The sequence below is a fragment of the Anguilla anguilla genome, chromosome 11, assembly GCF_013347855.1.
Source record: "Anguilla anguilla isolate fAngAng1 chromosome 11, fAngAng1.pri, whole genome shotgun sequence".
In the NCBI taxonomy this organism is placed as follows: Eukaryota; Metazoa; Chordata; class Actinopteri; order Anguilliformes; family Anguillidae; genus Anguilla; species Anguilla anguilla.
This window is the reverse complement of record NC_049211.1, coordinates 23,822,654-23,850,393: the sequence shown is the minus strand read 5'-3', so window position 1 is coordinate 23,850,393 and position 27,740 is coordinate 23,822,654. Positions and strand designations below refer to the sequence as shown.

The following is a 27,740-nucleotide window of genomic DNA, read 5'->3' as shown; positions in this document are numbered from 1 at the left end:
GACAGGATTTTTAAAAAATCTGCTTTTCATCTTTTAAAACTTGCAGCGAAAAAGCACTGTTCATACAAATATGAATTCATATTCAGTATTTAATTAAATATTTAGACTCAGTTTACCCCTTTTTCACCTATGCTTAATGCATCTAAATGTTATAGATTGCAGTCTTTGGTAACTTTCCCATCCTCTGCAAACGGACTCTTTTTCAAAGGGAGGGTAGGATGTTTTGGAAGAGGAGACCTGCATGTGATTGGCGGTGCGGTGGCGTGCAGCCCGGTGCCGGGCGCTGTGATGCTGGGGGCCTGGCGCTCAGCGCACGCACGGAGACGTGTCGCCACCTGCGTTTGAACCGTCGCCTTTGTTACAATTCTCAAGTCAGCCGTGCCCTTATCTGGGAGATAGTTCCCCTGCCGCGCCAGGTGACCGCAGCCCTAACACATCCTCCACCTTCAGCCGGGGAAGAGACGGCCGATAAGCACACAAATTCATTCCGGGGGCGAGATAACAAACGCAACGAGTCAGACGAGGAACTCAGACAACCGTCCGCGCGCCCAGATAAACACTCCCCCCCCCCCCCCCCCCCCGAAGCAAATTAAACCAAAACAGCGAAACGAAAGTAAAATCCGACACACGGGGCGCCTCGGGGCATCCTCGCCGAAGACTGGGGCATTGTCACGGCAGAGAATCCCCCAAACCGCCTCCCCCCAAAAAATCCAAACCACGTCTGACAGAAGAGATTCTTGTGGTGGAGGACGTGCCGCAGACAAGGGGAAACAGGAACATCTCTTTGTGCTGTTAAAGCCACGAGCGTTCTGTTCTCTCCTCCGCACGCCCCTCCGTCCCGGGCCCTCTTTGCTTCGGCCCGGGCTGCGGGACGCCCCTGCGTCCGCCGGGTTCGGGCAGAGTGGCCCGGTTCTGTCCGGGAGTCCCGGCAGAGCGCTCACACACGGGAACAGGGCTCGGGCTGAGCGGCGGGCGGGCGGGCCGAGGGTAAGACGCTGTTTTTGTTTCCCGGAGTCGTCCTGTCGCACCGACAGCAGATTTACGGGGCCGCGCTCGTGTGCCAAGGCCTCTGGGGGGGGAGGGGCCGACCGCACCGCTGTCTCCTGATTGGACGCTGTTATCGCTGATTGAGCGGGAAAGTCTGGACTCAAGGACAGCAGTCGCGTGAGTCCACTGCAGGAACATGGCAGCCGTAGGAACACGAGCAGTCAATGCTGTTTTACAGCTGTGTTCACATACTCACATCTTACTGAAAAGTATCATGTATGTGTAAACCAAACACACAATAGACTTGTTTTTATGCACATGCCAAAATGTGCCCAAACTGTGCTCCCAAATGATATGGTGATACAAACATAATTTGCAATTGAATTCGAGGTTGTATATTGTCCATTCTGTTGTATTACATGCTACTCTATCTTTGTGCAAAAAAAAAAACTTACCCTTCATGTGTCAGAACTAATAAAATATGATATATGACAGCAGCATCTCCCTACAGTCTTGCATGTCTGTGGCAAAAATAAGCAATTACAGATGTAAGCACCCATGCTGTATCTCCTGTTATACTGTAGGCATACGTAATCGAATGATGACATCATGTATAATTCAAAGATCACAGCAATGTAGGTCAACAACGGTTCTTTTCTTTACCACTTAAGTAGAATGACTGGCGAATTAGGGTATCTAAGACAATTATCTGGAGTGTGACAGCCTAGCTACTGGCCGCTTTGGACTGGAGATCTGTGTTGTCCGTGGAGATGTTGATTAAACATGACGGCTCTGAAGCTACTGCCTGGAGAAAGGGGAGGGGGGGGGAGGGGGGGGGGGGGGTGGGGCAGGGGGATGGGGGCGAGAAGGGGGGGTGGGGGTTGGTTGGGCAGGCATGTTTGCACTCGAAAAGCAGCGCATGAATATCTCTTCATGTCTTAATCCGCTAGGTCGGGGGTTCTGGAGCCAGTGGCACGGCACGCGGTGTTGACGGGGTCTCGTTTCCCCCGACCCCTTCTCGAGCGTTTGGTACCCAACCCGCCGTGTCCCTGCTCACTGTGCTCGTCAGCAGGCAGGAAACAGTCTTTTCTGCTCTTCATTTGTCATCTGTGCTGGAAGGAGGTGGAGGAAGGCCAGCGCAGCTCTGCGGCTTCAGAAGAATGCTCTTATTACCGCGCTCTGGGAAGCCGTTCAGATGAGCCTTCATTGTGTCTCGTCTGGAAGCTGAGGCGGCCGGGCTGGTCTCAGCGCCTCGGCGCTATTGGGAGCGTCTGAGAGAGACCGGCCTGGCCGCTCTCTGCGGTGTGCGACCAGGCCACCGGACTCCCCCGCGTGTGCCCTGAACGCCTCTCCGTCCGCACAATAGCCTTCGCCTTTCTGAGGCGTTTCTACGAAACGGCAAACAAAACAGAAGAACTGCGCCTGTTTCTCAGATGCTGGGCTGAAAGGCCTCGCAGCGTTTTCGCCACGCGGTCCTTTGTTAAAGATCCTTCGTTAAGAACAATGTAAAAAAAAAAAAATTCAATGTAAGACCAGTTGAGAAGTGGCACTCGCGGGAAACACAGAATGAAACATTAGCTCTCGTTTGTTTTGTTTAGTCCCCCCTCTCACATTTCGACTGAGGCTTTTTTGGAATCTGACAATCACTGCCTCACCCCCCCACCCTCCCCACCCCTCCTGGTACTAAACAGTGAGAGGGAGAGTGCGGTGTGGGAGGAGAGGCGGGCGTGTAGCGGCAGCTCCGCACGCTTTCACCTGTCAGTTAGCACCAGCCGCGCCGCGCCGCACGGCTCCTTCCCGTCGTGAGCGGGCACCAGCGCCAACGCGCCGTCCGAGGGGAAGGCCCACTGACCGGCGAGCGGGCGAGCGAGCGAGCGAGGGAGTGAATGGGTGCGTCTCCGCTCCACTACGCACCATGCCAGCCGCTCTCCTCCTGCAGCTGCCCATCACACCCACCGTCTGAACGGGCTAGTAAGGCAAACCTTGTCTTGATTTGCGCCGTGGTAACAGTTACCGACGGCGATGACACAAGGGCACAGCAGACTGAATTCAAGTTGCTGCCTGCTTTTTTTGAAAATGCCAGGAGTGCGGTCGGCCCGTTACTAGGGAAGTTACACCGGGTCACGCCAACTGTAAAATGAATCATAAATACACTGCTGCACTAAAAAAATTTTATTAGAAAATTTCTACGGAAAAATTAAAAAAATTCTAACGCTATCTGCCGTTGTCATGTGTTTCTCATTGGCTTCAATATGAAGTCCTCATTTTTCAAACTACTTCCAGCTATTGGGAGCCTCTGATATTAAATCAGCAATGGCGCCCAGTCGTTCTGTGGGTTCGGCTCAAGGCAAAGGGCCATGGCTGTGTTTAGAATGGCCAGACCAGCCTCCAGCCATCAGAGGCGATTAGAGAAGGATCGCAGAGCCGGATCGATTCCAGTAATAGGGTGACCTTTTAATTGCATGGGAAAAAAAACTGTGGGCTTCTGAAAGGCGCCACTTTGCACGTTGAGGAACAGGCAGTCTGACCGTATCTTTAATTCATGTCCGTCCAACGCTCTGAGCTCTTAACCCGCCAGCCCCCCTCCCCCCACGCCCGCCCCCGAAGAACCAGCATATGACTGAGGCTCCAGCCATTCATGATTCAGACTGGTGTGCTGGCTGATTGGTTGGAGGCTGATGCTCTTACGCAAGGCCCTGTACAGCCACTCAGAGTGGGTGAGGTGCAGGGAAGGAAGGAGGGAGGGAGGGAGCAGGTTTTTCTCAATAGAACCCTGCAGGTTTTACCCCACGCAAAGGCCTGGCCCTGCCCTGCCCTGCCCTGCCCCTGACGGGATTTTAGTGAGGGGACTAAGAGCACCCTGTGGGTTTGTTTACCCTTTGTGCCCGCCTGCCCACTGGCTACAAGAGAGTGGGAAAGGTAATGAAGTGGAGGGGGGCTTTACAAAATATCAGAGGGAGAGAGGGAAAGAGAGAGGGGGAAAATAAGAGGGAAAGAGAGAGAGGGAGAGAGAGAGAGGGTAAGTAAGAGGGGGAGGGAGAGAGGGAGAGAGAGAGTGGGTAAGTAAGAGGGGGAGGGAGAGAGAGAGAGACTGGGTAAGAGGGTAAGTAAGAGAGTAAGAGAGAGAGAGAGAGAGTGGGTAAGTAAGAGGGGGAGGGAGAGAGAGAGAGAGAGGGTAAGTAAGAGGGGAGGTAGAGAGAGAGAGAGAGAGAGATAGGGGGGGTAAGTAAGAGAGTAAGAGAGAGAGAGAGAGTGGGTAAGTAAGAGGGAGAGAGAGAGAGGGTAAGTAAGAGGGGGAGGGAGAGAGAGAGAGAGAGAGTGGGTAAGTAAGAGGGAGAGAGAGAGAGGGTAAGTAAGAGGGGGAGGGAGAGAGAGAGAGAGAGAGTGGGTAAGTAAGAGGGAGAGAGAGAGAGGGTAAGTAAGAGGGGGAGGGAGAGAGGGAGAGAGAGAGTGGGTAAGTAAGAGGGGGAGGGAGAGATAGAGAGAGAGAGTGGGTAAGTAAGAGGGGGAGGGAGAGATAGAGAGAGAGAGCGGGAGGGAGGGCTTGCAGTGGGATTGTTATGGTGCGGCTGAATCAGACAGGAAGGACAGGAAGCGTTAGCGGTATCGTAGCCGCGGTGCGGTGGGAAGCTGGGAGAACGCGCTGCACTCTCGGGCCGTCACGGTTCTCACGGTCCAGACGACCGGAGGGGATCAGGTTTCTCACGCCATCCACAGAGCTTAGATCTACTGGCCCCGTGCCTGCACCGCTCCGATCCGGCGTGGAGAAGGACGGAGGAACCTGTGACACCCCCCCTCCCCCCCAGCCCACTGCCCGCTCCAACCCCACACTTGAGCGGGCACAAAGGCCCCGCACCGCACACCGGCTTCCCCAACTCTTAATATTTGTATACGTGGTGAAATGAATAACGGCCATCCGCACAGTCGGGGCTGCAGGGGAAGTTTTGACCGTAAGACAAGGGTAGATTTTATCACCTCCCCTTCCTGTTATTGCGCTTTTTATTATTATTATTCTTCTGCCTGGGAATGCGAGCCGAGTCTACCATTCCGCGCAGCCGGCCGGCTTGGCTCGCCGGTAAATGTCATTTGTTAAAGCCAATCACTTGAGACTCCCTCAGTTCACAGAAGAATAGTTGTTAGAGGGTAAGAAAGGGAGTAAATTGATGATTGGACTTGCGTGGCAGCGCAGCAGTGGTGTGTGTGCGCTTGTTCATTTCAATGTGCTGTTAAGGTCACATGACTCCCTTTCCCCTCATATGCTAGCAGCGAAAGCTAACTTCATTTTCAGTCGTCTTATTTTCTTCCCCTCCCGTTATGATTGAATTCCACTGTGTAGACTAACAGAAAAGAACCCATATTGGCAGTGCTGTATAGGAGTTCATTCCCTGATACATGGGGCTTTCTCCCTATGGCGGCTCACGGCCTGGGATTTTGCCGGGTCCTTACAGCTCGTACACAAGCCTTGTCATTTCGTAGCACAGGGTGCTAAACTCAATTTCCCTCCAGCCCGGGGCCTGCTGTGTCCCTTGAAACAGTCATAAGCAGAGAAAATGTGTCCACAGCTGCTCCCCGCTGTACTGTTCTCTGAAAGCGGGGGGGCTTGGGGGGGGGGGGGGGGGGCGGTTTGGGGCGCGTGTGAGGTCACGCAGTGGCGACGGCTTTGATGGGTGATGGAAGCGCTCCTCCGGTGCCCTCCACTCTCAGATCGGCCCGCCCCCCCCCCAGATGGGTCCTGTATTAAAAAGCAGATCAGCTGCCCACCCACCTTACCCCAGCTAACCCACTGAAACAGATGCTAATTTTAACTGTCCCGCACACGCAAAATCCACACACGCGCGGATTCGTCTTTGATCAAACTTAGCGGCGAGAGGGCATCAGCTGTAGGCATAAAATTAACAAAGCTCTGAAACGGTGCACTCGTCCGCTCCGAGCGGCCTCCTCCCCCTCCTCCTCCTCCTCCTCCTCCTCCTCCTCCCCCTCCTCCGGCAGCGCGGGCCTTTGGCCGCGGCTGGGAGCCTCGCGGCGGAAAGCAGGGGCCACCGGGCCCCCGTCCGGCGCTGCTCGCCAGGTACCGGCTCTAGAGGCGGGACACGCGGGCCGCCACTCACTCAAGGCGGGTCGGGATCTCAGCGCCACTCAAGGCGGGTCGGGATCTCAGTGCCACTCAAGGCGGGTCGGGATCTCAGTGCCACTCAAGGCGGGTCGGGATCTCAGTGCCACTCAAGGCGGGTCGGGATCTCAGCGCCACCGGCGGCCGAACATGCGCCGCGTAATATTGTTGTGTTTGCTGGAGACTCCTCCGCTAGGCCCCTCCGTCAAGATTGCTGACAGACAAGGAGCAGGAAGAATGTAATAATGCTCGCGAGCGGGAGAAGCTCCCCGGTTGCGCAAGCAGCAGTGTTTTCTTGCGGTGGATTGGAGGGGGATTTTGAATCTTAAGTGACGTTAGACACTGTCTGGGCCTTTGGCTGCAGCGGCGCCTCCCATGACTAGCGGTCTGCCCTGCCCTGCGGAGGCTCAGGCTTGCTCACCGTAGCTCCCTCAGACGCGTGCGGCCTGCGACTGCCCTGACTGACAGCGGGCTTCGCCCCAGCCCTCATATCACACGCCCGTCTTCATTTCTACCTGTTTGACTCATGCAGCCTCTGCAGAAGGGGCCCCTCCAGGGTCTGCTGCTTTTTGTTTTTACCTTAAAATCAGCAACTGCTTCAGACTGATTCACATTAGGTGATTTAACTGTGTAATCAAGCACTTAAATTGATGTATTGTCCCAAGTGTGGTTGGGACAAATCTCTTGGACCAGGGTTGAGGGGATCAGCACGCACCCATCTGTTGGTGCTCCAGTGTTTTGGAAAATGGGCACTACAGTAGTCCCCTAGCAACAGAACCGTTCCGCTTCTAATTCGGATTCCTCTAACGCTCGATTGTTTCTCTCAGACTCACCTGGTCTGTCAGCCAGCAGACTGCTGTAAGGGCCAGTGTGCAAAGCACTGGGGGGCCAACTGCTGTGCGGGCCAATACTGGACAGCGTACGTTCATTTGCTTTTTGGGGGACCCCTGGACTTCAGCGTATCAGGCGTTTGCTGGACCGGCGGCAGGTTGCAGGGGAACAGGAAGTGGAAGCCAGCCGGGGGGCCGGCGCGCTGAAGCGGCGCAGCGGAAAGCACTGAGCCGCCTTTCCCCTGGTGCCCCGCTCCGCCTTCCCCCGGTGCCCCGCTCCGCCCCCTCCGCCTTCCGCCCCCCTCCGCTCTATTTCCAGCTCTTCACGTTTCATTAGCGCCCCCCCCCCCCCCCCCAATACGGCGCGGACGCGCTCGCGCCCCGGCGCGGGACGCCCGGCCCCCGGCGGAGAGCGGATAACGCGCCGGACGCCCCGTCACTGCGCCCGCGACGCGCGATTTTTCATCAGCGCGCTGTAGGTCACCGCGACTTTCCTTCCACAATTCCCATTTGCAGGTGGGAGAGCAATATCGCTTAGAAATGAAAGTTTCGCTCGTGTGAGGACCGAACACAATGCAGCACATCCAAGGTCGTCATATATTGTAGGACAAGTAATGTGCCCCGGCGTGCGGGTCTGTGTGTAATTACTTATTCTGCTCCTTTTTGGATTGGATTGTAGGAAACTCTGTACATAATATTTAGACCTTAAGGGTGATGCAATTCACTGAAGAGAACCTGAGCCTCAGGTTTGTAATACCAGATTTAACAGTGATAAGAAGATGTCAGCTATCTCAGTCATGTGAACACACACACACACACACACACACACACACGCACACACACACAGTCACCCACATACACAGTACACACACACACACACACACACACACACTCACACACATACAGACAGTACACACGCACACTCAGTCACCCACATACACACAGTACACACACATACACACACACACACTCACACACATACACGCAGTACACACGCACACTCAGTCACCCACATACACACAATACACACACACACACAGTCACCCACATACACACAGTATACACACACACACACACACATAGTCACCCACATACACACAGTACACACACACACACACACACACACACACTCTCTCTCCCATTGTCACAGTAAAGGGCACAGAATAGGCGTCAGAATGACACGATGCTCGCTCTTTCAGGAAGCTGGCTCACAGGAAGTAACACCCCCCCCCCCCCCCCCACCCGGCCCGGCCCGGCCAGTTCTCCATCCTGTGGGTGTTGCACATGAACGGCGCAGGAAACCATGAGCGTGCAGTTCTGCGGTGGTGGCAGGGTCCCGACCTCCCTGTCGCTAAGTCAGGTGCAGCGGCGCTCTCAGCTACAGCGCTTAGCATCCTTTCAGCCGCTGGCCCGTAGCGCACGTAGCGAGCCTGCCGACTTCCTTTCAAGATAATGACCCCACTCAGGATTAGTCAGTGGAGCTACGGAGGAAAACTAGCACAGTCTGCAGCCTTGAGCTGCCCTGTCCTCCCCCCGCCGTTCCCCCACCCCCACACTTCTAACGCAGCAAAAAAAAAAAAAACCCAAAAAGCTGAAAACTGTGATTCACTTAAGAGCAGCGGATTTAATAGAGACATTGATAAGTGGTGGTTAATGAAGAGGGCCTAGCCGTGTCCTGATTTCACTCTGATGGTTCCAGTGTCACCCTCCGGGCTCAGGCGGGTGTGTATTTTTTTTCCCTCTTCCCCCTTTGACCTACTTCTGTCTGGGCTGTGCAGCAAACTAATCTGCTAATTGCCTTCATGTATTTATAAGGCGAGCTTCGCCGGAGCTCTTACCGCCGGCCCGCTCGCAAGTGCGCGCGCGACGCGAGGTCGCCGTGACGATCCCCCGTTGGGCCGCGGCCGAGGACGGGCCGCACGGTGAGGCGCTCCTGTCCCCTCCCCTAATCGCGTGAGCAGCGGCTCTTCCGCTCGGGGCGGTCCGCTTCGCGGGCTCGCCTCGTTAGCTTCACCACCGGCGCCGTCGCTAGCGGGCGCGGCGCGGCGTTCGGTAATCCCTGCGTGACTGAGGCGGCCGCCCCCCCCCCCACCCCCGCGCTGCGTTATTACCGCTCATCCAGCCGGATATCGGGCTAAGTTACAAGCCGGCAACTTGATTCTGTTGTGTTTTATCACCCCTGATGAAATTACGGGGCTTTATTGTGGACTCAGGCGCGGGAGAGCGGCTGTGCTTCCACGCAGGCCCCGAAGAGGCTCTGCGCCGCGCCGTAATGGGCCTGATTCCGTTAAAAGGCTCTTTAAATGGGTTTTTAACGCGGCTGGGAGAGCCGGCTCCCCCGCAGCCGGCGCGCTACTGGAGGAATTAAGAAGAGGGAACCGAGCGGCGGGCGCGGGGGCGAAGCAGGCCTGCGTCTGCGAGCCGCTCTCCCCCGAACCGGCGCGTGGTGCGCTGCGACCCGACGGGGTCAGCCGTGTGGACGTATCGCCCCCTCCTAAAGAAGCGCTTTGAGCTCTGGCCGCTTTTAACGGCTCTTTCTTTCTCAGGAGCGTGCGCTGTGTACGCTCACCTCCGCTCTCTCCGCTCTCCCTGTTCTGTCAGAGAGGACGTGCCCGGCTATTACCTCCCTTTCTCCGAAATGTCAGCACCTTCAGCGCATTACTCACTGGGGCATACATATATATGATTTTCCCCTCTCTGTACCTGCGCTTCAGATTAATGCGCTGCCTAAAGTTTAAATCGCGGGCGTGCGCCCCCGGGTCCCGCGTCTCTCGGGGGAAGGCTCTTAAAGATCATCGTTCGGAAAAGGAACGGCGTTTTTAAGCGAGCTCTGAGAGGGAGAAGGCGGCCCGGGGGAGAGAGGGGCCGGGGCGAGGGGCCTCTGCAGAAGCGCCCCTTAATGAGAGAGATTTCCCGAGCGCGTGCGTCGCCGCGTGCGTCTCCGTTAGTAACGGCTGAGAGGGTGCTCATCGCGGTACGCCATCGCTCGCTCGGGCTGCCAGCGCTCCGCTCGGCCTCTCGTCGGGAAAAGAGGCCGATTCCCGGCGTTCTCCGGTCTGGTTCCGCGTGATTGGGGGTTTCTCGCGTCGGTTTGTCGATTTGAGTTTGTTTGATTTATCGCCGATATTCCGCCGTGTGATTGGCTCTTCGATGAAGACGGACTATCGCGGCAGCGGGGAGACGGGGATAAGCAAGCGGGTGAAATTGAGCTGTTGAGCTGCAGAAATAAGAAATAAACTAAAAATAGGCTGTAACAAGTGTAGAGAAGATAACAAACCATTCTGTGATGATGACCACCATTGTGAAATGGAGCGGTGTGGCACAGGAGGCTGTGTGCTGTAATAACTGTGTGTGAAAAGCTGTATTTTTCTTATTTTTCTCCCGACTGCAGAACAAAGCTGAGGCTTGTGTGTACAGGCCTGCCTGACATTGCTCTAAACCTGGTGTGGCTTGATGTAGAGCTTGGCCTTGCACTGACCTATAAAGTAGTGGGGGAATGCTAGAGAGGGATGGAGAAGCATAATTTACGAGCGCCCTGTGACATATAGGATGGTCTGTGTGTGCGCGCGTGTGTGTGTATGTGTGTCTGTGCGCGTATGTGTGTGCATGTGTGTGTGTGGGTGTGTGCGTGTGTGCGTGTGTATGTGTGCCTGTGCGCGTATGTGTGTGCGTGCGTGTGTTTATGCGTGTGTGTGTGTATGCGTGTGTGTGGGTGTGCGTGTGCGCGTGCGCGTATGTATGTGTGTGTGTGTGTGTGTGTGTATGTATGCGATGGGGGCGGGGTAATTCACATTAACACACACAGCAGGAGCAGAGGCGGGTGCACAGAGACGGGCTGACGGGGGACCAGTTTGTGGCCACAGACGTGCCACACGGTTCCAGAGCGGCAGCCCCCACCCCCATTTTGAAAACCCCCTGTTTATTGATCACGCGAGCGTGATTCACGTGATTCATCCGAGGAGCGAGCCCCCGATCGTGGCTGCGATTGGTCCAGCCCGGGGGGGGGCTGCAGGGAAACACGCGGCTGAGGCTGCTGTCGTCACCGCGGCATGTTGAAATAGCTGGACTCGTTCCTAAACCGGAATCTGCTCGGTTTTTTTTAAATACACATAAAAAGAATGCTCTTTCGGTCGTAAAACGCCTTTCCTCTTACCATCCAGCGCAGCGCGGCGCAGCGGGTTAGCCTAGCCTAGCGCAGACTTGGCCCGGTTCCCTCGCGCAGCGCCGCTCGTCAGAAAGCATGTCGCCTAATTGCTGGTGGGATTCCAACGGAAACCCGGCTCTGCCTGAAAACCCCAAACCTCGCTCCCCACTTTCCTCGCTCCCTGCCTCGCTCCCTGCTTTCCTCCCTCACTCCCCACTTTTCTCCCTCTCTCCCTGCCTCCCTCCCTGCTTTCCTCCCTCACTCCCTGCCTCTCTCCCTCGCTCCCTGCTTTCCTCCCTCACTCCCTGCCTCTCTCCCTCGCTCCCTGCTTTCCTCCCTCACTCCCTGCCTCTCTCCCTCACTCCCTGCTTTCCTCCCTCACTCCCTGCCTCTCTCCCTCACTCCCCACTTTCCTCCCTCACTCCCTGCCTCCCTCTCTCCCTCCCTCGCTCCCCAATTTCCTCCCTCTCTCCCTGCCTCCCTCCCTCTCTCCTTGCCTCGCTCCCTCCCTCCCTCCCTCCCTCCCTCCCTCCCTCCCTCCCTCCCTCTCTCCCTCCCTCCCTCCCTCTCTCCCCCTGCCTGATGGGTGGTTATGAGCTGGCGGGCCTGGCGGTCTGAAGGTGGCGGGAGCCGCGGCGCGGGGCTGCTGATGCTGCAGCCTGTCAGCTCGGCCCGCGGGAGCGCTACGCAGCGGCGGCCGTGCCGCCAGCGGCCCGCATTAATTGGATTGCCGTCTAATTGATTTTTGCATGATGAGCGAGCTGCGGCCGGCCCAGCGGGAGGGCTGGGGGGGCGGTGGGTTTGGGGGGGGTGGGCGGTGGGCGGTGGGCGGCGGCGTCGTCGATGCCTCTGATCTCCCGCTCTCCGTGTGGCGGGAGGGAAGGTGCGAGACGGAAGCCCTGGGGCGTCCGCGGCTGTAAACTGGCGATACCCGGCGTGGCGCGTGGCGTGTGCGTGCGGATCGACGGCGGGCTCCGCGGCAGGCCGCCACCCCGCCGGGCTGCTCGCCAGCTCGCCGTTACCGCCGAGCGGCCCTGCGTTCGGTCCCTCCGTGATTAGAGGGCTGGGTCATAGCGGCCCGGCGGTATTTGAAAACCCCCAGCTGTAAAATTGAGGGGATTACTTCAACCGGCACACTTTAATGTCCCTAAAACACTTACTTACGTAACAGTATTGGATTTGACGGCAGAATTTTGCTCCAGCTGACTTTAGTGACATTTGACACTAAGTGTGTGTGTGTGTGTGTGCGCATGCGTGCGTTTGTGTGTGTTTGACCTGTGTGTGTATGTGTGTGTGGGCGGGAAGAATAAATGCAACGCAAACATATTTAGATTCTGATTTTCTGTCTTTATGTGGTCACTGTCATTTCCTCTTTTTCTTTCTCTCTCCTCTCCCCCCGTCTCCCTCCTCCTCCTCCTCCTCCTCCTCCTCCTCCTCCCATCTCTGTGAGCCAGCCTGTGTAATTCTGCTCCAGATAATTGCGTATTTGCAGATGCCAAATTTTTCGAGGGGTTGTTGTTGCCCAGCTGGAGAAATGAAAGACTGGCTCCCCGTACCCTCCTACCCCCTCCTCCCCCTAACCCCCCTGGCCCCCCTCCTGGTCCCGCTCTTCCAGGCCATTTACCATATGATAGAGATAAATACAGGGGTGTGCGGGCCGCGATTCTCAGCCACCTTCAGACCGGTGACCTGCTGCTCGGCGAAGGCCAGGGAGCAGCTCTTTGTTCGCTCGTGATTGGCTCTGCTGGAACGCCTGAGTGAGCACACATCAAGCAAACATTCCTACAAGCAGCCTGTTCCTGTCACTCCGCGGGATTTGGGCTGATTATCTCGCAGAAGGTCTGGCTCGGCTCAGGGGTGAGCGATTGGTCATTGGTCGGAGGGAAAGGAAGGCGGGAGCCGATTGGCCGCGGGACCGGTGAACTCAGATGGCCCCCTTCTCCGAGCGAGGTATTGTTTGTAGCGGGAGCATGTGGGGGGGGCATTCGACCCGGCGATGCCGTCTCACGCACGCAAACACGCACAGCGTATCCGGACCCGTCGCCCTCTGCCTCTCCCTGACTAGCGTTAGCCGCGCGGCCCGCGCCAGCGTTAACGGAACGCAGTATCATCAGATGAGCGGTGTCGTTATTCCCACAGAGAGCCCCACGGTGCGTGAGCGTGCGGTTTGACCCGCGAAGCCGCGCCTCGCCCTGCGCCTCAGAGTGAGGGGCAGGTCGATGCCGGACGGCCCGGCCGCACCCTCCCATCCGAAGCTTATTCTGATTCACCGGAGAACGCGGGATTAAAATACCTCAGGGGCGATTCAGCAAACCGTCCACCTTCCAGGCTCCAGGTGTCCTCTCGTGATAGGACTAAGTGTACAGAAATCCCCTTCGCAAATCACGCTGCTGTGCCTGCATGTTTTCCTCACTGGTTGTCCCAAACAGGCTGCTTCCCAGCCTGAATAAAAATGATGGCTAATAGTCAATTTATTGGCTTTCCGATAAACGGGATTTAGTTTATGCGCGTGGAAAAAAGATGCTGTCTGAAATAAAGATGGTTTGGCTGGGAGCCATTTGTTATACACCTATAACCGCTGGAGGCGGACCTATTAAAGCAATTCACCAATTAAACTTGACTGGAATTTTTGAGATCAAAATGAATGTTTTCTCTTGTTAAATATCAGCAGAAATTTAGTAAAGCTTTGTGTAGAACAGCGCCAGGCTCGTAGATCTGAAACTTCATGAGAAAGCTTGTTTTTAAGATTTAGTGTTTAATCCTAATTTATTATGCTTTGCAAATCTACCTAAGTGCTCTCTGAAATGACCTTGACAATTTTCTTCTATACCCTTCTATGATGCCATTTTTAAAGCACAGAAGAAAACATTATGAAGATTTTATGCATTTGGGAAGAAAATATGAATCCTGTGTGTCTACTTTCTTTTTGTGATAGTCAGCTTTTTTCAGGTCGAATGAGATTATATTTGACAGTAAAACATAATGAAATAAATAGTTTTTGGCAGCAAGGTTTATTAAGTCTCAATGTATTGTTTACCAGTATTTCTAATATTTCTGTACTTTCTCTAACGCTACTCAGGAGCACAAAATGCTCAATATGAGTGTCAATCATGCGGCGAGATGAGTTTAACTCAAAGTGAATCTTTCCATTTTTAAAAGAAGTCATAATGCTCCTTTGAAAACATGCACCGGGGGTGGTAAATATAGTCTCCAACTGATAGAGCCTGTAAAATGTCAATCACATGGCTTTTTAAATGGGCTAACCTGGCCTTCGTATCCGCAAAATTGAAAATGTATATCTGATTCTGTGGCCTTGACTGACACCTCCTGTATTTATTCCCCTTTGTTGTCACAGAACCTCTTTTTTCTCCTCTCCTGCTGTCTCCCCAGTCAGATTTATGCAAATGGCGCTAATAGAATTCTGGTTAGCAATTGACAGCCATGGTGCGGAAAGACTAGCAGCTTGGCTGTGACAGTCTAGTCGCCATATTGACTGTGTAAATGAGCCTCACCAATAAAACCAGAGCTGTGTGGAAGGCGCGAGTCAGGGGTGGGTTGGGGGGGGGGGGGAGAAGAAGAACTGGAATAACAATAATTCTCTAATCTCTTTCTCTGCGGATGGCACTGGAGTGAAACGACAGCAATGCGCAAGGCTACTTAATACTTATTTGAAGAGAGATAAATGTGTTGAGTGGGTAGGGTGTATCAGCAGGTCTTGGGCTAAGGGGACAGATTATATACACGCCCCTGATTGCGGCACAGGATAACAGCGAGCGCCAGCGTCTGTTTATTTTTAAGTTGTTTTGACATGCATTTTTGTGGCAGATTGCTGCGTGTAAGGGATTTAATAGACTTTGATATGTGTCATTGGGGAATATCCTTGCTCTACAATGGTGCTCCGTTATGGGAAACTGGAATTATGGGCCTGCAGATTGAAGCATGCTGTCTCACCAGCATGCTGAAGCATCACCTTGCAGTGGTTTACAGGGCTTTATATACAATGTGTAGGCCTACGTATTGTAACCCAGATTAAGTCATATCCCATGGGAAAAGAGTCATCATGGTTTGCATGCTGATGCAGTGATTTAGGCACATTTTGACTTGTGGTGATGCTGACTGTTTCTCATAGACTGGTCCTGTAATGTGAGACTGTACCATAGGGCTGCGTAGAGCTGTGCGGCTGTAATGACCACAATTTGCTCAAAGGCTGTCTGAACCAGTGTTCAGCTGAAAGTTGCTGAAACTAGAAAATTTACGTAAATGCACCTGTAACGGAGCGAACCGTCCGTCTCTGCTCGAACACTATTTTTATTTAAAACGAACGGCTGTGCATCTGCTAATGGTAGCGGTTCTTTGGCGCGAGTACACCGGAGTGCATTTCATAAATGGAGTGCGCATTTATGTTTGCCGGTATGTCAACTCAAACACATTCGCTACTGTTCACCACCATAATGTACTGCGAATGACTTAAACATGTACACATCTGGTTTGTACCATTAAATTGATTTATTTTAGTATACCATGTACGATCAACGCAATGTTAAGAGTTGCTACAAACCGTTGTTTGTTCTGTTTCTTTCATGTTCAACCTGGAATGAGGTAAACCGAATATCACGATTCTGTGTAATTTTATTGGAAGCGCTGGACAAGAACAAGTAGCAATTTTTGACGGGGGGAAAGCGTAAAATGTATTCAGTATTATTTTCAAGCATCTAATTAGATGTGTCATTATTATATATAAAGTAGGAACTGATAATATATATATAATGATTTCTATATGTAAAAATATACTGTCATTTCTTTTGTGAGATAATTGGATATTATATGGAAATGGTATAGTCTGGCTGTGCATAGTATATAAGCAGGTCATTTTATGTCAGTAGGGTGGCTGGCTGTAGGTGGGTGCAATTGTGCAAGTGTAATTGATGTGCTGAATTTTTTTGTTTTGTATATGCACATAAATATTTGTAATAATTAGGGGGACTTTTGTAAATAAGACACCCCACTTGAGTTGCAAGTTTGAGTCTCATCTCCAAGTTTGCTGTCCTTGTAACAGTCCCACTCCACAATAATAAGGTGCCATTTGTTGGTTTAGATATTGTGGCAAATAAAATTGAGCAGTTTTACTTATTTTAAAGCATCATCTGGAGTTATAAAAACTTAAATGCACCAAATATTTATAACACATAGGCTGATTGGAATTTGGAAATTGCTCCCCTCAGCATAACAAAATGAAAAAAATGTTCATGTATATATGTTTTTTTTTTTGAGATGGAGAGAGAGAGAGACATGTATGGTCTCACAAGAAAATTTCAAAATGTTGGTTGACTTTATCTGCTGCTCAGTTCGGATGTTCATACTTAAAGATAACGGAAAAGGTAAAGTATTCATTTTTTTATGAGGTAATATTTATCTAGCAATACAAAAAAGATAAATTCTAAGTGGTAGAGTGGAGTAATGGGCTCCTCAGCTAGCTGTGTTCCTACCGTGTCATTTTGCTGTTGCCAAGTGCATGTGTTGTCTGTTGGAGACAGACAGAGGGCTGGGTATGAAGGGTGTGCCATTACTGCTGTAGCTGCTGCTCATGCAGAGACAAAAGACATTATAAATATCACTACACCATGACACAAGACACAGAAAGCCTTTTATTATCTCCGCTGAGAATGTCAGTTGAGGAATAAAGACTAATTGACTAACCCCTTCTGCTAATCGTTTTTTATACTCTCTTTAGGGAAGATTATTCCTTCTATTTTTAACTTGCAAATAATAATAACAATGGGGAAAGGACTAGCCCGTCTGAATGATCACTGCTGGTTTCGCTCTGCCAAACCTTTATAAAAATGTGTTCTCTAATCCTCTTATTGACGTGTCTGTCACCGCAGTGATTTGGCTGATTTTTCCCGACTATAAACCTTTGGTACCTCGAATTGGCGTATCTGGATTTTATTTAACCATTTAAATCGGATGCTTCAGATTAATCTGGTTGGGAAATAACACATTAACGCAAGGCATGAAATTCTAGTGTATCCTATTTTTTATTTTTGTAAAAATCTGGTACAACAGAAATTAATGGGATTTAACGGCATAAACGGATTGTCCTTTATATTCTTTATCTCCTGGAATACAATGGCTGTAAATATGAATTTAAGAGATCAAACAAAAATTTACTGTGCGGGAAAAGATCCAGATCCAGAACCACGCTCTCACGGAAAAAAAAAAAAAAAATCTGTTCACGGGTCCCGCTTCAGCCCCCAGAATATGCTAAATGCAGCTCAGATTTGAGGCTTTCATACGGCTTCTCCAGGAAACCTTCGGCATTTCATTGTTCCAGCATAACAGGGGCCCATTCCATCATTTCTATGCTCCCCCCAAATGGGACCAGAACTCGCTCGCAGCGGTTAGCCTCCACAATTTATCCAGCTGCCCCTGCCAGCCTCTTGTGCTTGCCATCGCAGGGCACAGGCACAGCTGGCCCTTGGGCCTAATCTGCGCATGGGTGGAGAGTGGGGGCAGCCAGTACTTGTTTTTGAGTTCTCAGAGAGCACAGACATAGAGTGGCCATTATTACAGAAAAGCTTAAAACCTGCTCAGGCCAGTCAGTAATGGGGTCATACTGAAGTTGTTTTTTTTTCTTTTTTTTCTTCTGCTCTTAATTCTTTCATAGTTCATCAGAGCATCACATGTCGGAACACGGATACATGGTCCAGCTGATTGGTTACTCAGCAGACCCTGAGTATTGGCACCATGGTTAGTTTAGCATTGGGGCGAGGAGAAGGGATAAATGAGTGGATGGAGAATGAATTCACTGTCCAGTGACTTTGTTATCTCTCAGGCCCTGTACATCATAACCAAGGGCTTTCTGAAGGCCTGCCCACGCGCTGGGCTGCGTGCCCTGCGCTGCATCAGCATGGCTTGGCGCGGTTTCAGCCAACGCCTAACGCACTTAGAGCATCAGCGCACTGCTGCCAGAATGTTAGCTATGTGTCATCTGGGCTTTTTTGCAATGAGGATGATGCCTGAAACACAAGTGGATAGAGCTCACTTAGATAGAGTTCGCTCTCTTGCGCAGAGAAAGGTGGACCAAGGGAAATTTTAGGAATATTGGGAACACCACCAGTGGTTTCATCATTGCAGTACACAACATTTATTCACTTCTTGGGATTTGACAGTTACAAGTTTCTTGGTAATTTACAGGTAGTAGGCTCTTTTAACATTTGAAATTATCTATAGTTTTGTAATTCCTCCAGTAATAATAATAATAATAATAATAATAATTTTCTTTATGGTGAGACATAGGTTGCCATCTGACTGCATCTGACTGTAAACCAACAGTTTTCTGGTTTTCTGTGTTTTACCTGACTACTGGAACACTTACTCAACTGTGACTTTCCAACAAATCACAAGTCACTGAAAAGGAAGTTTTATATATGTAGGTGTCCAGCGTGGGGCTGAACGTGTCCAATACTGTTTTCCAAAATATGTGGTGTTGCCTGATGCTTCTTTTCACACCACAGATTACAGCCAAGCTTGCACAGAGTAGAGTAGGAGGAAGACCTTTCATATGCGGCTTTGACATGCAGTCCATAGGCGCCCAGTCCACCAGCGGGGGTTGCTGAAATGCTTTTAAACGTAAACCCCTGAACCCTCCTGTTACCTGGGCCATGTAATCGCCAACTGTGCATTGCCCTATGGTGCTACCAGCCACAGCTGGCACTGGTATGGTCCGAATTCGATCCAAAAGCAAGTTATATTTGTGTCACAAACAACAGAACTTGATAGCAAAAAGAAGGCTGTAATCAGTGGATACAAAGAGAGAATTACACAGCCGGCCCCAGCATGAGGCACAGAGTCCGACAGAGCCTTCGGATGTTTGTTCTCTGTTGGTGTAAATAAAGCTGTCTCCGTGGATAGTCGCAAAATCCTTCAGTTGTCCTTTTTTCTCCATAAGGAAAAAACGGCCGCCTGCATCACCTGGAAAATATTTTCCCCACAAAGAAATTGTTGCGGCGAGGTGTTTCGGAGTCTCTTGGCATGATTTCAAATGCTAAATCAGAGCTCGTAATTTTGCTTTGAAAATGTGTACAGTTGCTCCATCAGGATTTGACCTTCCACTCAGGTCCCACGCTGACTGCCTAACGAAGGAAGACGTTGTTGTCGAGTGTTGCAAATGCGAAAAGAAAGAGAGAAAGAAAACGTACTCTGCTCTGTACCCAAAAGCCATACATTCGACCTTTGAAGCCTGGCTTATTTACAGCGGTGTGCCCCCCGCCTTTGGTGCAGCTGCCGACCGAAAGAGAGAAAGCGAGCGAGCCGGAGGAGTAACGGCTCCGGGAGGAGAGCGGGGAAGAGGTGTGGAGAGACGAAGACAAAACCCCCACGGGGCGAGAGGCGGAGAGAAAAGCGCTGGCTCAGCGGGCTCCTCGCGCCTCCGGAGTGTTCCGCCGCGAACCCCCCGGCGCGCACGAGCGCAAACAAAGGCGGGGTACAGCGGCCAGCGGGCGTGCCCGTGCTTTATGACCCTTTCTGTACGGCCATGCTAATGCGGCGCCGCGGGCTGTGGGCTCGCCTCCTTAAAAACCACCCCACCCCCCCCAGGAAAACCTGCCAGCATCTGTGGGCACAATGGGGACGCAGTTACGCGCACAGGAAGCCACCCGCGCCCAATCAATCCCCCCGCGCCGCTCGTTAATAAGCGCACACAAAGTGTGGCTGGGGATTGGCCGTTCGCTCGAAAACCGCCGAACGAGCCCGGGGAAGATAAATACGGGAACAAAAAAACGCTGGGCCGGGTGGGGATGTTACGAGCGGCAGGTGCAGCTTGCCGAGATTTGGGCCCTCTTTATCGCGGTTAGAGCGGCGCCCTTGTGTGAGAAATGCCAGCTTTCTCCTGACTTATGGGTGATCAAGAGCCCACTGTAGAAATACACCGCCTTTCTGCCTTTTGATTTGTTGACCTCCCCCACGGCTCCTGCCAGCAGGCCTGCCCCACTTCAGCTCTGCCGAAATGCAAATCCCTGCCATAATGATGTGTGTTGGCCCATTCTTGACTGGCTCGGCCCCTTTCTGTTCTTAAATATACTTCCTCCCACTCCTCGGGTAATTACCCTCGTTGGATAGCGTGACCTAATCATATTTGATTTTGGAAGCGCTTCCGTCGTTATCTGCACTTGTTAGCCCCGCACATTGTTCGGTTCCAGGGGAAAAAAAAGAAAAAGAAATCTGCATAATGTATGCAGATAAAATTAAAACGTAAAGAAAGGAAGGCCGGGTGATGCGGTCTGACGGGGAGGGATCTGCATCCCTGATGGTGGCCCCCCGATTCATTTAGGAATGATTGCTCCGCTGCAGATGATTAATTCCCTTCGGGTTTGATCACGTTGTTGGGAGGGGGGGGAACAGAATGGGAAAACTAGAAAGCATAATTAATAGATTCAGTGCCAGTTAAACAGTCACTGAAAGAGCAGGAGTAAAAGGTCTGGTATGGGGAACTCGGGTCCCAATTTGTCCTCACTTTGTTCTAGTAATAAGACGCAGGCCTCCCCACCAGTGAGTTCGGGGGGGGGGGGGGGTAATTAACTCTGGGGGATAAACTCCACAGAGCCCTCCTCTTGATTTATGGCCTGGGGAGTGAGATTCATGCAGCCCCAGCGAGGTGGAGTTTCATAAATGGAGCACTTTCCTTGATGTATGCTTTTGCAGATAGCCGGGGAGAGAGACGATGAGGGAGAGAGGGGAAGGTGGCGGGTGGCAGGTGGAGAGGGGGCAGAGAGAATCAAATCAGCGATAGACACCATCACCGAGGTTTCTTAAACGCGGGGGCCGAGGGAACCCAAGCCTGGGATTTTTCCCCCTTCATATTTGCTATGCCTGGCAACTAAACGCCTCTCTCATAAATCTCTTTCTGCCTAAATGTCACTGCGTCTCTCCTGAAGCGCCTCTTGTCTGTTGGCTGTCTGATTCACATCAGCATTTCTGCCTGTTTAACTGTTTTTTAGCATAATTTTTGCTTGTTTTCTTCATTCGTTTTTACAACATTATCCATCGATTTAAAGTCGAGATAAACGGCTGCATCAATCAACAGCTGTCGGCTTCTAAAGCGTCTTTTCACTCCACACTGTGTTTGGACACCTGTCTGCTTTTGTGATGTAACAGACCGCGTTAGACAGTAAGTACCGTGACTCATTGCAGTGCTTTCCAGGATAAATTTGTGCTAATGTATAGGAAACGTCTGGGCAGGTTTCAGGAATTAGCGGCGTGCCATCGCTGAGCTGGGAAGGCGCGTGAGTCAGGTCCGGCTAATTTCCGCACCTCACGCCCCTGCATTGTTCTGCTCCGTCCAGCAGCTCCTTTGGAATCTTTTGACGCGCACGCGCTTAACGTTTCCTGCGATTGTCCTCATGAGCATCCATCTCTTTTCTCCTGAGTCTGGCGGACTCCCTGTCAGAATAGCGGGAATTACTTCACAGAATGAAATGTTTTTTTTTTTCCTTTGCTTTCCTCTGCTGATGTCTGTGAGTCAGCGATGACTGACTCGGGTCTTGTGTTCTTTGTCTCTCTTTCCCTTTCAGAAACATGTGAAGACCTTGGCAAAGGCACGCACCACGAAGAAAAACAGCCTTTGAGAGAGCGGCGAAGAAATTACATCCCCCACCCGCCCCCCCCTCCTCCCTCCCGATCCTGAGCATTCTGGGAACTCTCGCTCTGTCTGTAATCGCCATGTGGGCCCCGCGAGGCGTGGAGGCCCGGCCGGAGCCCCGGGGGACTGTTTCCTCCGGCTCTGGAGGCAGCGCGGGGTGGAGCCTGCGCTGGTGGATCTTTGCCCTGGCCCTCCTCTCCACCCGGGCGGGCAGCGGCCAAACCTTCACCAGCTTCCACCCCGAGCGTCGGGAGTGGGCCTTCAACCACCTGACCGTCCACCGGACCACGGGGGCGCTGTACATCGGCGCCGTCAACCGGGTCTACAAGCTCTCGGGGAACCTGACACTGCTGGTGTCCCACGACACGGGCCCCGAGGACGACAACAAGGCCTGCTACCCTCCGCTGATCGTGCAGCCCTGCTTCGAGCCCCTGGTGTCCACCAACAACGTCAACAAGCTGCTGCTCATCGACTACTCCCAGAACCGGCTGCTGGCCTGCGGGAGCCTCTACCAGGGCGTGTGCAAGCTGCTGCGGCTGGACGACCTCTTCATCCTGGTGGAGCCGTCGCACAAGAAGGAGCACTACCTGTCCAGCGTCAACCAGACGGGCACCATGTACGGGGTGATCGTGCCCTCGCAGGGCCAGGACGGCACGCTCTTCATCGGCACGGCGGTGGACGGCAAGCAGGACTACTTCCCCACCATCTCCAGCCGCAAGCTGCCCCGGGACCCCGAGTCCTCGGCCATGCTGGACTACGAGATGCACACGGACTTCGTCTCCTCGCTCATAAAGATCCCCTCGGACACGCTGGCGCTGGTCTCCCACTTCGACATCTACTACGTCTACGGCTTCGCCAGCGGGGGCTTCGTCTACTTCCTGACGGTGCAGCCCGAGACGCCCGAGAACAGCATGTCGTCGGGCGGCTCCCCCAGCGACCTGTTCTACACCTCGCGGATCGTGCGCCTCTGCAAGGACGACCACAAGTTCCACTCGTACGTGTCGCTCCCGGTGGGCTGCGTGCGCAACGGCGTGGAGTACCGCCTGCTGCAGGCCGCCTACCTGTCCAAGCCCGGCCGCGTGCTGGCCGCCGCGCTCAACATCAGCGCCCAGGACGACGTGCTCTTCGCCGTCTTCTCCAAAGGCCAGAAGCAGTACCACCGGCCCCCCGACGACTCCGCCCTCTGCGTCTTCACCATCCGCGACATCAACGCCCGCATCAAGGAGCGCCTGCAGTCCTGCTACCAGGGAGAGGGCAACCTGGAGCTCAACTGGCTGCTGGGGAAGGACGTGCAGTGCACCAAGGCGGTAAGAGTCCAGCCTAGCCCGTCTGCACCGCCTCAACACCAACAGGCCCAGCGCTCAACTGCTGAGGGCCAGGCAAAGGCCTGGATTCAATCAGCATGTCCTGAGGTTTTACTAAAAAATTTATAAGCGTTGGGCTTTACCATTCATGAGTTCACAGCTCTTCAAAGTTTACTTACTAACTTCGTTCCCTTTGGGCGGGCTATAAGGCCACAGCTCATTGAGGTTTCTGTAGAAAGTTTTCTTGGTTCCCGTTTTTAGTGCTGTGCACTACGGCATCTTAAGCGAAAACAAAAAAGAACATTTGAATTTATATTAGTAAAATGTCAATTGTTGATTGAATCGTTGCCACAGCTCACTGTGAGTCTGTGTATTAAGCCACCAAATTTACAGTAAGCCTACTCTACTACTCCACAATCCAGGTTTACATGGACTCAAAAAAGCACTGCTGTAACAAAGGAGGATAGCTAAAGAGCATAGTAAGGTTCAGGGCACAGCCATTGAAAATTCTTGATGAAGTATTTTCATCCTGTAAATTTATGGAAAGTGGTACATTATTACTTTTCTGCAAAATATGTCTTCTTTCTAATGCTCTAGTAATTTACGTAGAGCTAGAGCTATATGTCAGTGTGCTAAGCAGTATAGGAAATACATTTCTAAATGATTAGCTTATATATTCTGCACAGACTACTAATCAGTGGCTAGTGTTACTAGTCATACTTGTGCAATAATATTACATTGATAATGCAAAAAATAAAAATGTATGTCTTTTTGCCCCACAATTAGACGTTTCAAACTGGCCACATTGCAAGTATTTGATAGTTGATAGCACAATACAGTTTAGTCCTGAAAATCATCACCCTCATCATTGTTTTCTTAAAATGACATTGATAAATTATGGAAATCAGAGAAGTCTTACAATCATGTGTCAGAGAAGTCCATTTTTCTCTGCACTTTGCAGAAATGAAAGCCTTTAGACACTGCAGTGCTGTATGGTTGTAACTGAGTAGGAGGAAGTCTGTACACAGACTGACATAAATGCTCGTTGAATGAACTGGGACAAAACAATTTCACACCATGAACATCTGGCCTTCGTTCAACACTTTAAATAGTACAGCCAGCCAACTCTCCTCACAGGGTGGATATCAACCAACAGTACAGAAACAGAGAGACCATTCAGCGCTCTTGAAGAATACAATATACACTTAAATCCAGGCACCAGCCCACTATGATACATATTGAAATTCATGTATAAAACATGACTCGGTGTCTTCAAACAACCAAAGCAACATACTCATGCTTGAAACAGCCTTAAATAAACTACTTGCTTCCTTTTTTGAGCACTGAGGTCATGATTAGGATCTTGTTTGTAGTTTTAACTGACTTCCAGTCATTTACTCTCATCTATTAGCATCTAGCCTAAGTTTTTCACAGTTCAGTGTAAATGGAAAGGAAATAAACACTTAACGCTGAGAAGAACTTTGGTGAACTAATTCATCATAATAAGCACTAGTACTGTTTGTGTGTGTGTGTGTGTGTTTCTGAGAGAGAGTGCACATTTGTGTGTATGTGTGTGTGTGTGTGTGTGTGCATGTGTGCATGTGTGTTTTTAAAATAGCACAGTACAATAATCAGATCTGATATCAAACCTCACACTATGCGTGATTATGCATAATTGACCAGTGGTTGCAATGAGGAAAACATTCACATTAAGTCTAACCGAGCGAAAAGATGTTTGCAAATTAAGCAGGGGTGCGTTTTTCTTGGCAGCCATCAAGGCGATAATATCTTCCTCCAGCGCAATCCAGATAAACAGGGTTCCCCACGTGGAGCGCGCGTTAGCAGCCGTGCTCCTGCGCATGTGCCGGGCTCAGCGCTGTGCTCGCTCTCGCGTTCCCGCTCTCCCCCCCGCAAGGCCGCGTATCTCCACCATCTCGCCAGGCGCAGCCGTGTTTCTGCGCTTCAGCTCCGTCTCGCGAGGCAGCGGCCCTTTCTGCCTTTGTTCTCTAATTGCTAATATGAATTAAAGGGGAATTATGAACACTAATTGCCAGTCAAGTGTGTGCGTTGGCGATTGCTCTGGAGCGTACGCGCGCTCGTGTGCGGATGGACCTTAGCGCTCGTGTGTGGAAGTGGGAGTTTGTGTGCGATGGGGAGGGGGGAAGGGTGGGATTTTGTTTTTAATGATATGCCCTCCCAAGATCAGAAGCGCAGGCCTGCCTTGGTGCTAATCCCTCCAGGGTGCTCCACTGACCCCCTTTATTAACATCAGTAAATTCGCCATTAGCGGGATGTCAGGGGTGATTGTCAGACGGAGAGAGACGTTATCGAGAGCTGGCTCCATTTGGGTTCATTAACGCCGGGCCTCTCACTGGGGGGGTAATGATCTGGAGGCGTGCGCCGCGCTGGGAATGAACAGAAGCCCCTCCATTTTCACCAGAGAAACCACCCCGTCTCCCACTTAAGGGTCCGCTTCCAGAGTGACTAGCAGCACCAGTAATCCTGAACTTCCCACAATGAGATGGCGCTTCACAAAATGTCCTTCCTGTACCGGGCTTTAAGGGAAACGTGTATGGCCCACACCCTGTTGCATTTTCGCATGGTTATCGAGTATCACTAAAGATTTGTCCCTAATCATTAGGATTTGATGGATTATCCATATAGGATTATTTAAGATTAGTGAATAAGGTCATAACACTTTTCATAAGTCACCGGCAACTGCCTGGTGCAGCTCATTCTCATGGTTTCCACTGCATAGCAGGCTTTTTGCAATTTGAGACTTTTGGAGCCTGAAATGATTTTGTGTAAAAAAATAAATCCTTCTCAAAATCTTTTTTGCCTCAAAGGGATAATTCAGGCAGGTTGTCAAAACCTTCTGTAGATATCTAAAATCGCACACAAACACTGTCAGGGCCAAAATATACACTTAATCTGAAATAATATCAAACATTCCATAAAATGAACTATCCCTTTAAGCACAAAACAAAAAACTCTTTAAACCAGTGCAAAAAATGTGCCATTTAAACACCGCAGAGACAAGTGTTGCTGAAAGGCAGTGTCAACTTTTTTTCCCCCTTCTTTTAAAAAAAGCAACACGATTTCAGAAATTTGGATTATTTCTGATCATGTTGACTGCTGGGTCATCTGCCCCATTCCTGCTCCCCCTGAAACTCTTCCAACCCCTAAAGCATGGCATGGGACAGTGGATCTCAATGCCTTTGATCTGAAAAAAGCATCCAGAAAGAACCCATCCGGTTCAGACCCTTTGCTCGCTCCGTGAGCCCAGAGGAGTGAGTCACGGGTCACATGCTGAGTAACCCCGCCCTCCCGCCTCCTCCGTCCCCCCCCCCCCCCCCACAGCGCTCAGCCTCTTCAGGTATGCGGGTCGCGGTCGTCTCTGTCAGCAGTCCCGCCCGTCATAGAACAACGCCGGCGTGCGCCGAACCGTGAAAGGTCCTCTATAGATCGCCTCCGGTGTCCCGCAGGATGGAGCTGAACTCTCGTCCGTGTTTGTGCCGTGTAATGGTGCTCGCAAAGCCTGCTCTCCAGCAGGAAGGTCCGAAACGCAGTGAGAATAGCTAATCAGACTCTCAGTGGGGGGGGGGGGGGTCATTCTCGGGGAAAAAAAAGAGAAAAATCCGTATGTTTGACCTTGCTGTTATCATTTAGCGTATGCTATAAGATCAAACTGAAATTTAACATCAACTGTAAGCGCTCTTTTACGAGGGCTACCGTTTGAAAATGAAGCCTCAGGACACCCTGAATTTGGTTGGAGGCAAAGAGCCTACCCAGTTTTCTATGTCTGAACAAAGCACTTTCTTAGGGTTTGTTTTTTTTTATCAGAGGACTATAGGCACACTTAAAGATTTAAACTGTAAACACGCATGGTAGAGTAAAGTGTGATTAACCCTGATATTAAGGCAGGTAATGGAGACGTTTCAGCGGCGAACGCAACGACTTGCAAATAAGAGCCTGGAAGCACACATACATATCTTTAAAAAATGAAGTTGATTTTCAGTTTGACGGGCTAATAAAAGAGGTTTATTGCAGGGAAGATGGCTGCAGTGGATATTACTGCAGCCTAGCAGGTACCTCTCTCTCTCTGTGGCAGTAAATCAGACTCAACTTGTTGACTGTTTCTGGCCTGTGTTTTGTGCCAGACCTGCAGGCCTGAACCTTAGGAGCAGACAGTTCACTTTTCCAAATAACACAGCACACTCGTGTATTTGCTATTTCCAATGAACGGGGTATTCTTCTTTCTTTCCTTTCACGCTTTCCTTTCCTCTCGTGAAATCAGGTATTTTTTGTGCAGTTCACGTCGTCTTTGGCTTGAACAAGTAATAAAACCTGATAGTTTTTTCTTTAATCACCTTCTTTACATGCAGGTCGAATTTTGCACCAGCAATTTTTAATGAATTCTCTTTTTTTTCGGAGTAGCATCGTGCAAGATGGCTGTAGCCATTAGCATGAGAATTAATGATAAGGAAAAGCTAAAGCAGATTTGCCAACATCTGGCCTCGTAATAGCGCTATGATTAAATTTCAGTGTTTCCTCGTTCTCTGTAGGCTTGCAATCGTAGCCACAACTTGGTTGTTATGCCAGTGGACAGTAACTCAGACGTTGTTAAATAGGACATACCAGACTGAATAGGATTTGGGTGGTTTGCCACAGGGCCTTTGCAATTCATGCTGCATTGCAGTGCCTTGTAATCTGTTCAGTAATAAATCTA

General features: G+C 51.3%; 1 protein-coding gene across 1 annotated transcript in view; it reads left to right on the top strand.

Moving 5' to 3' along the window:
* plxna2 (plexin A2) overlaps positions 1-27,740 on the top strand; it is a 205,569-nt gene that overhangs the window by 7,989 nt on the left and 169,840 nt on the right. The window contains exon 2 of the mRNA XM_035383418.1: positions 21,640-23,014. Coding sequence (XP_035239309.1) covers positions 21,788-23,014 — 1,227 coding nt within the window. The 5' untranslated portion in view covers positions 21,640-21,787. The remainder of the gene's footprint in view (positions 1-21,639; positions 23,015-27,740) is intronic.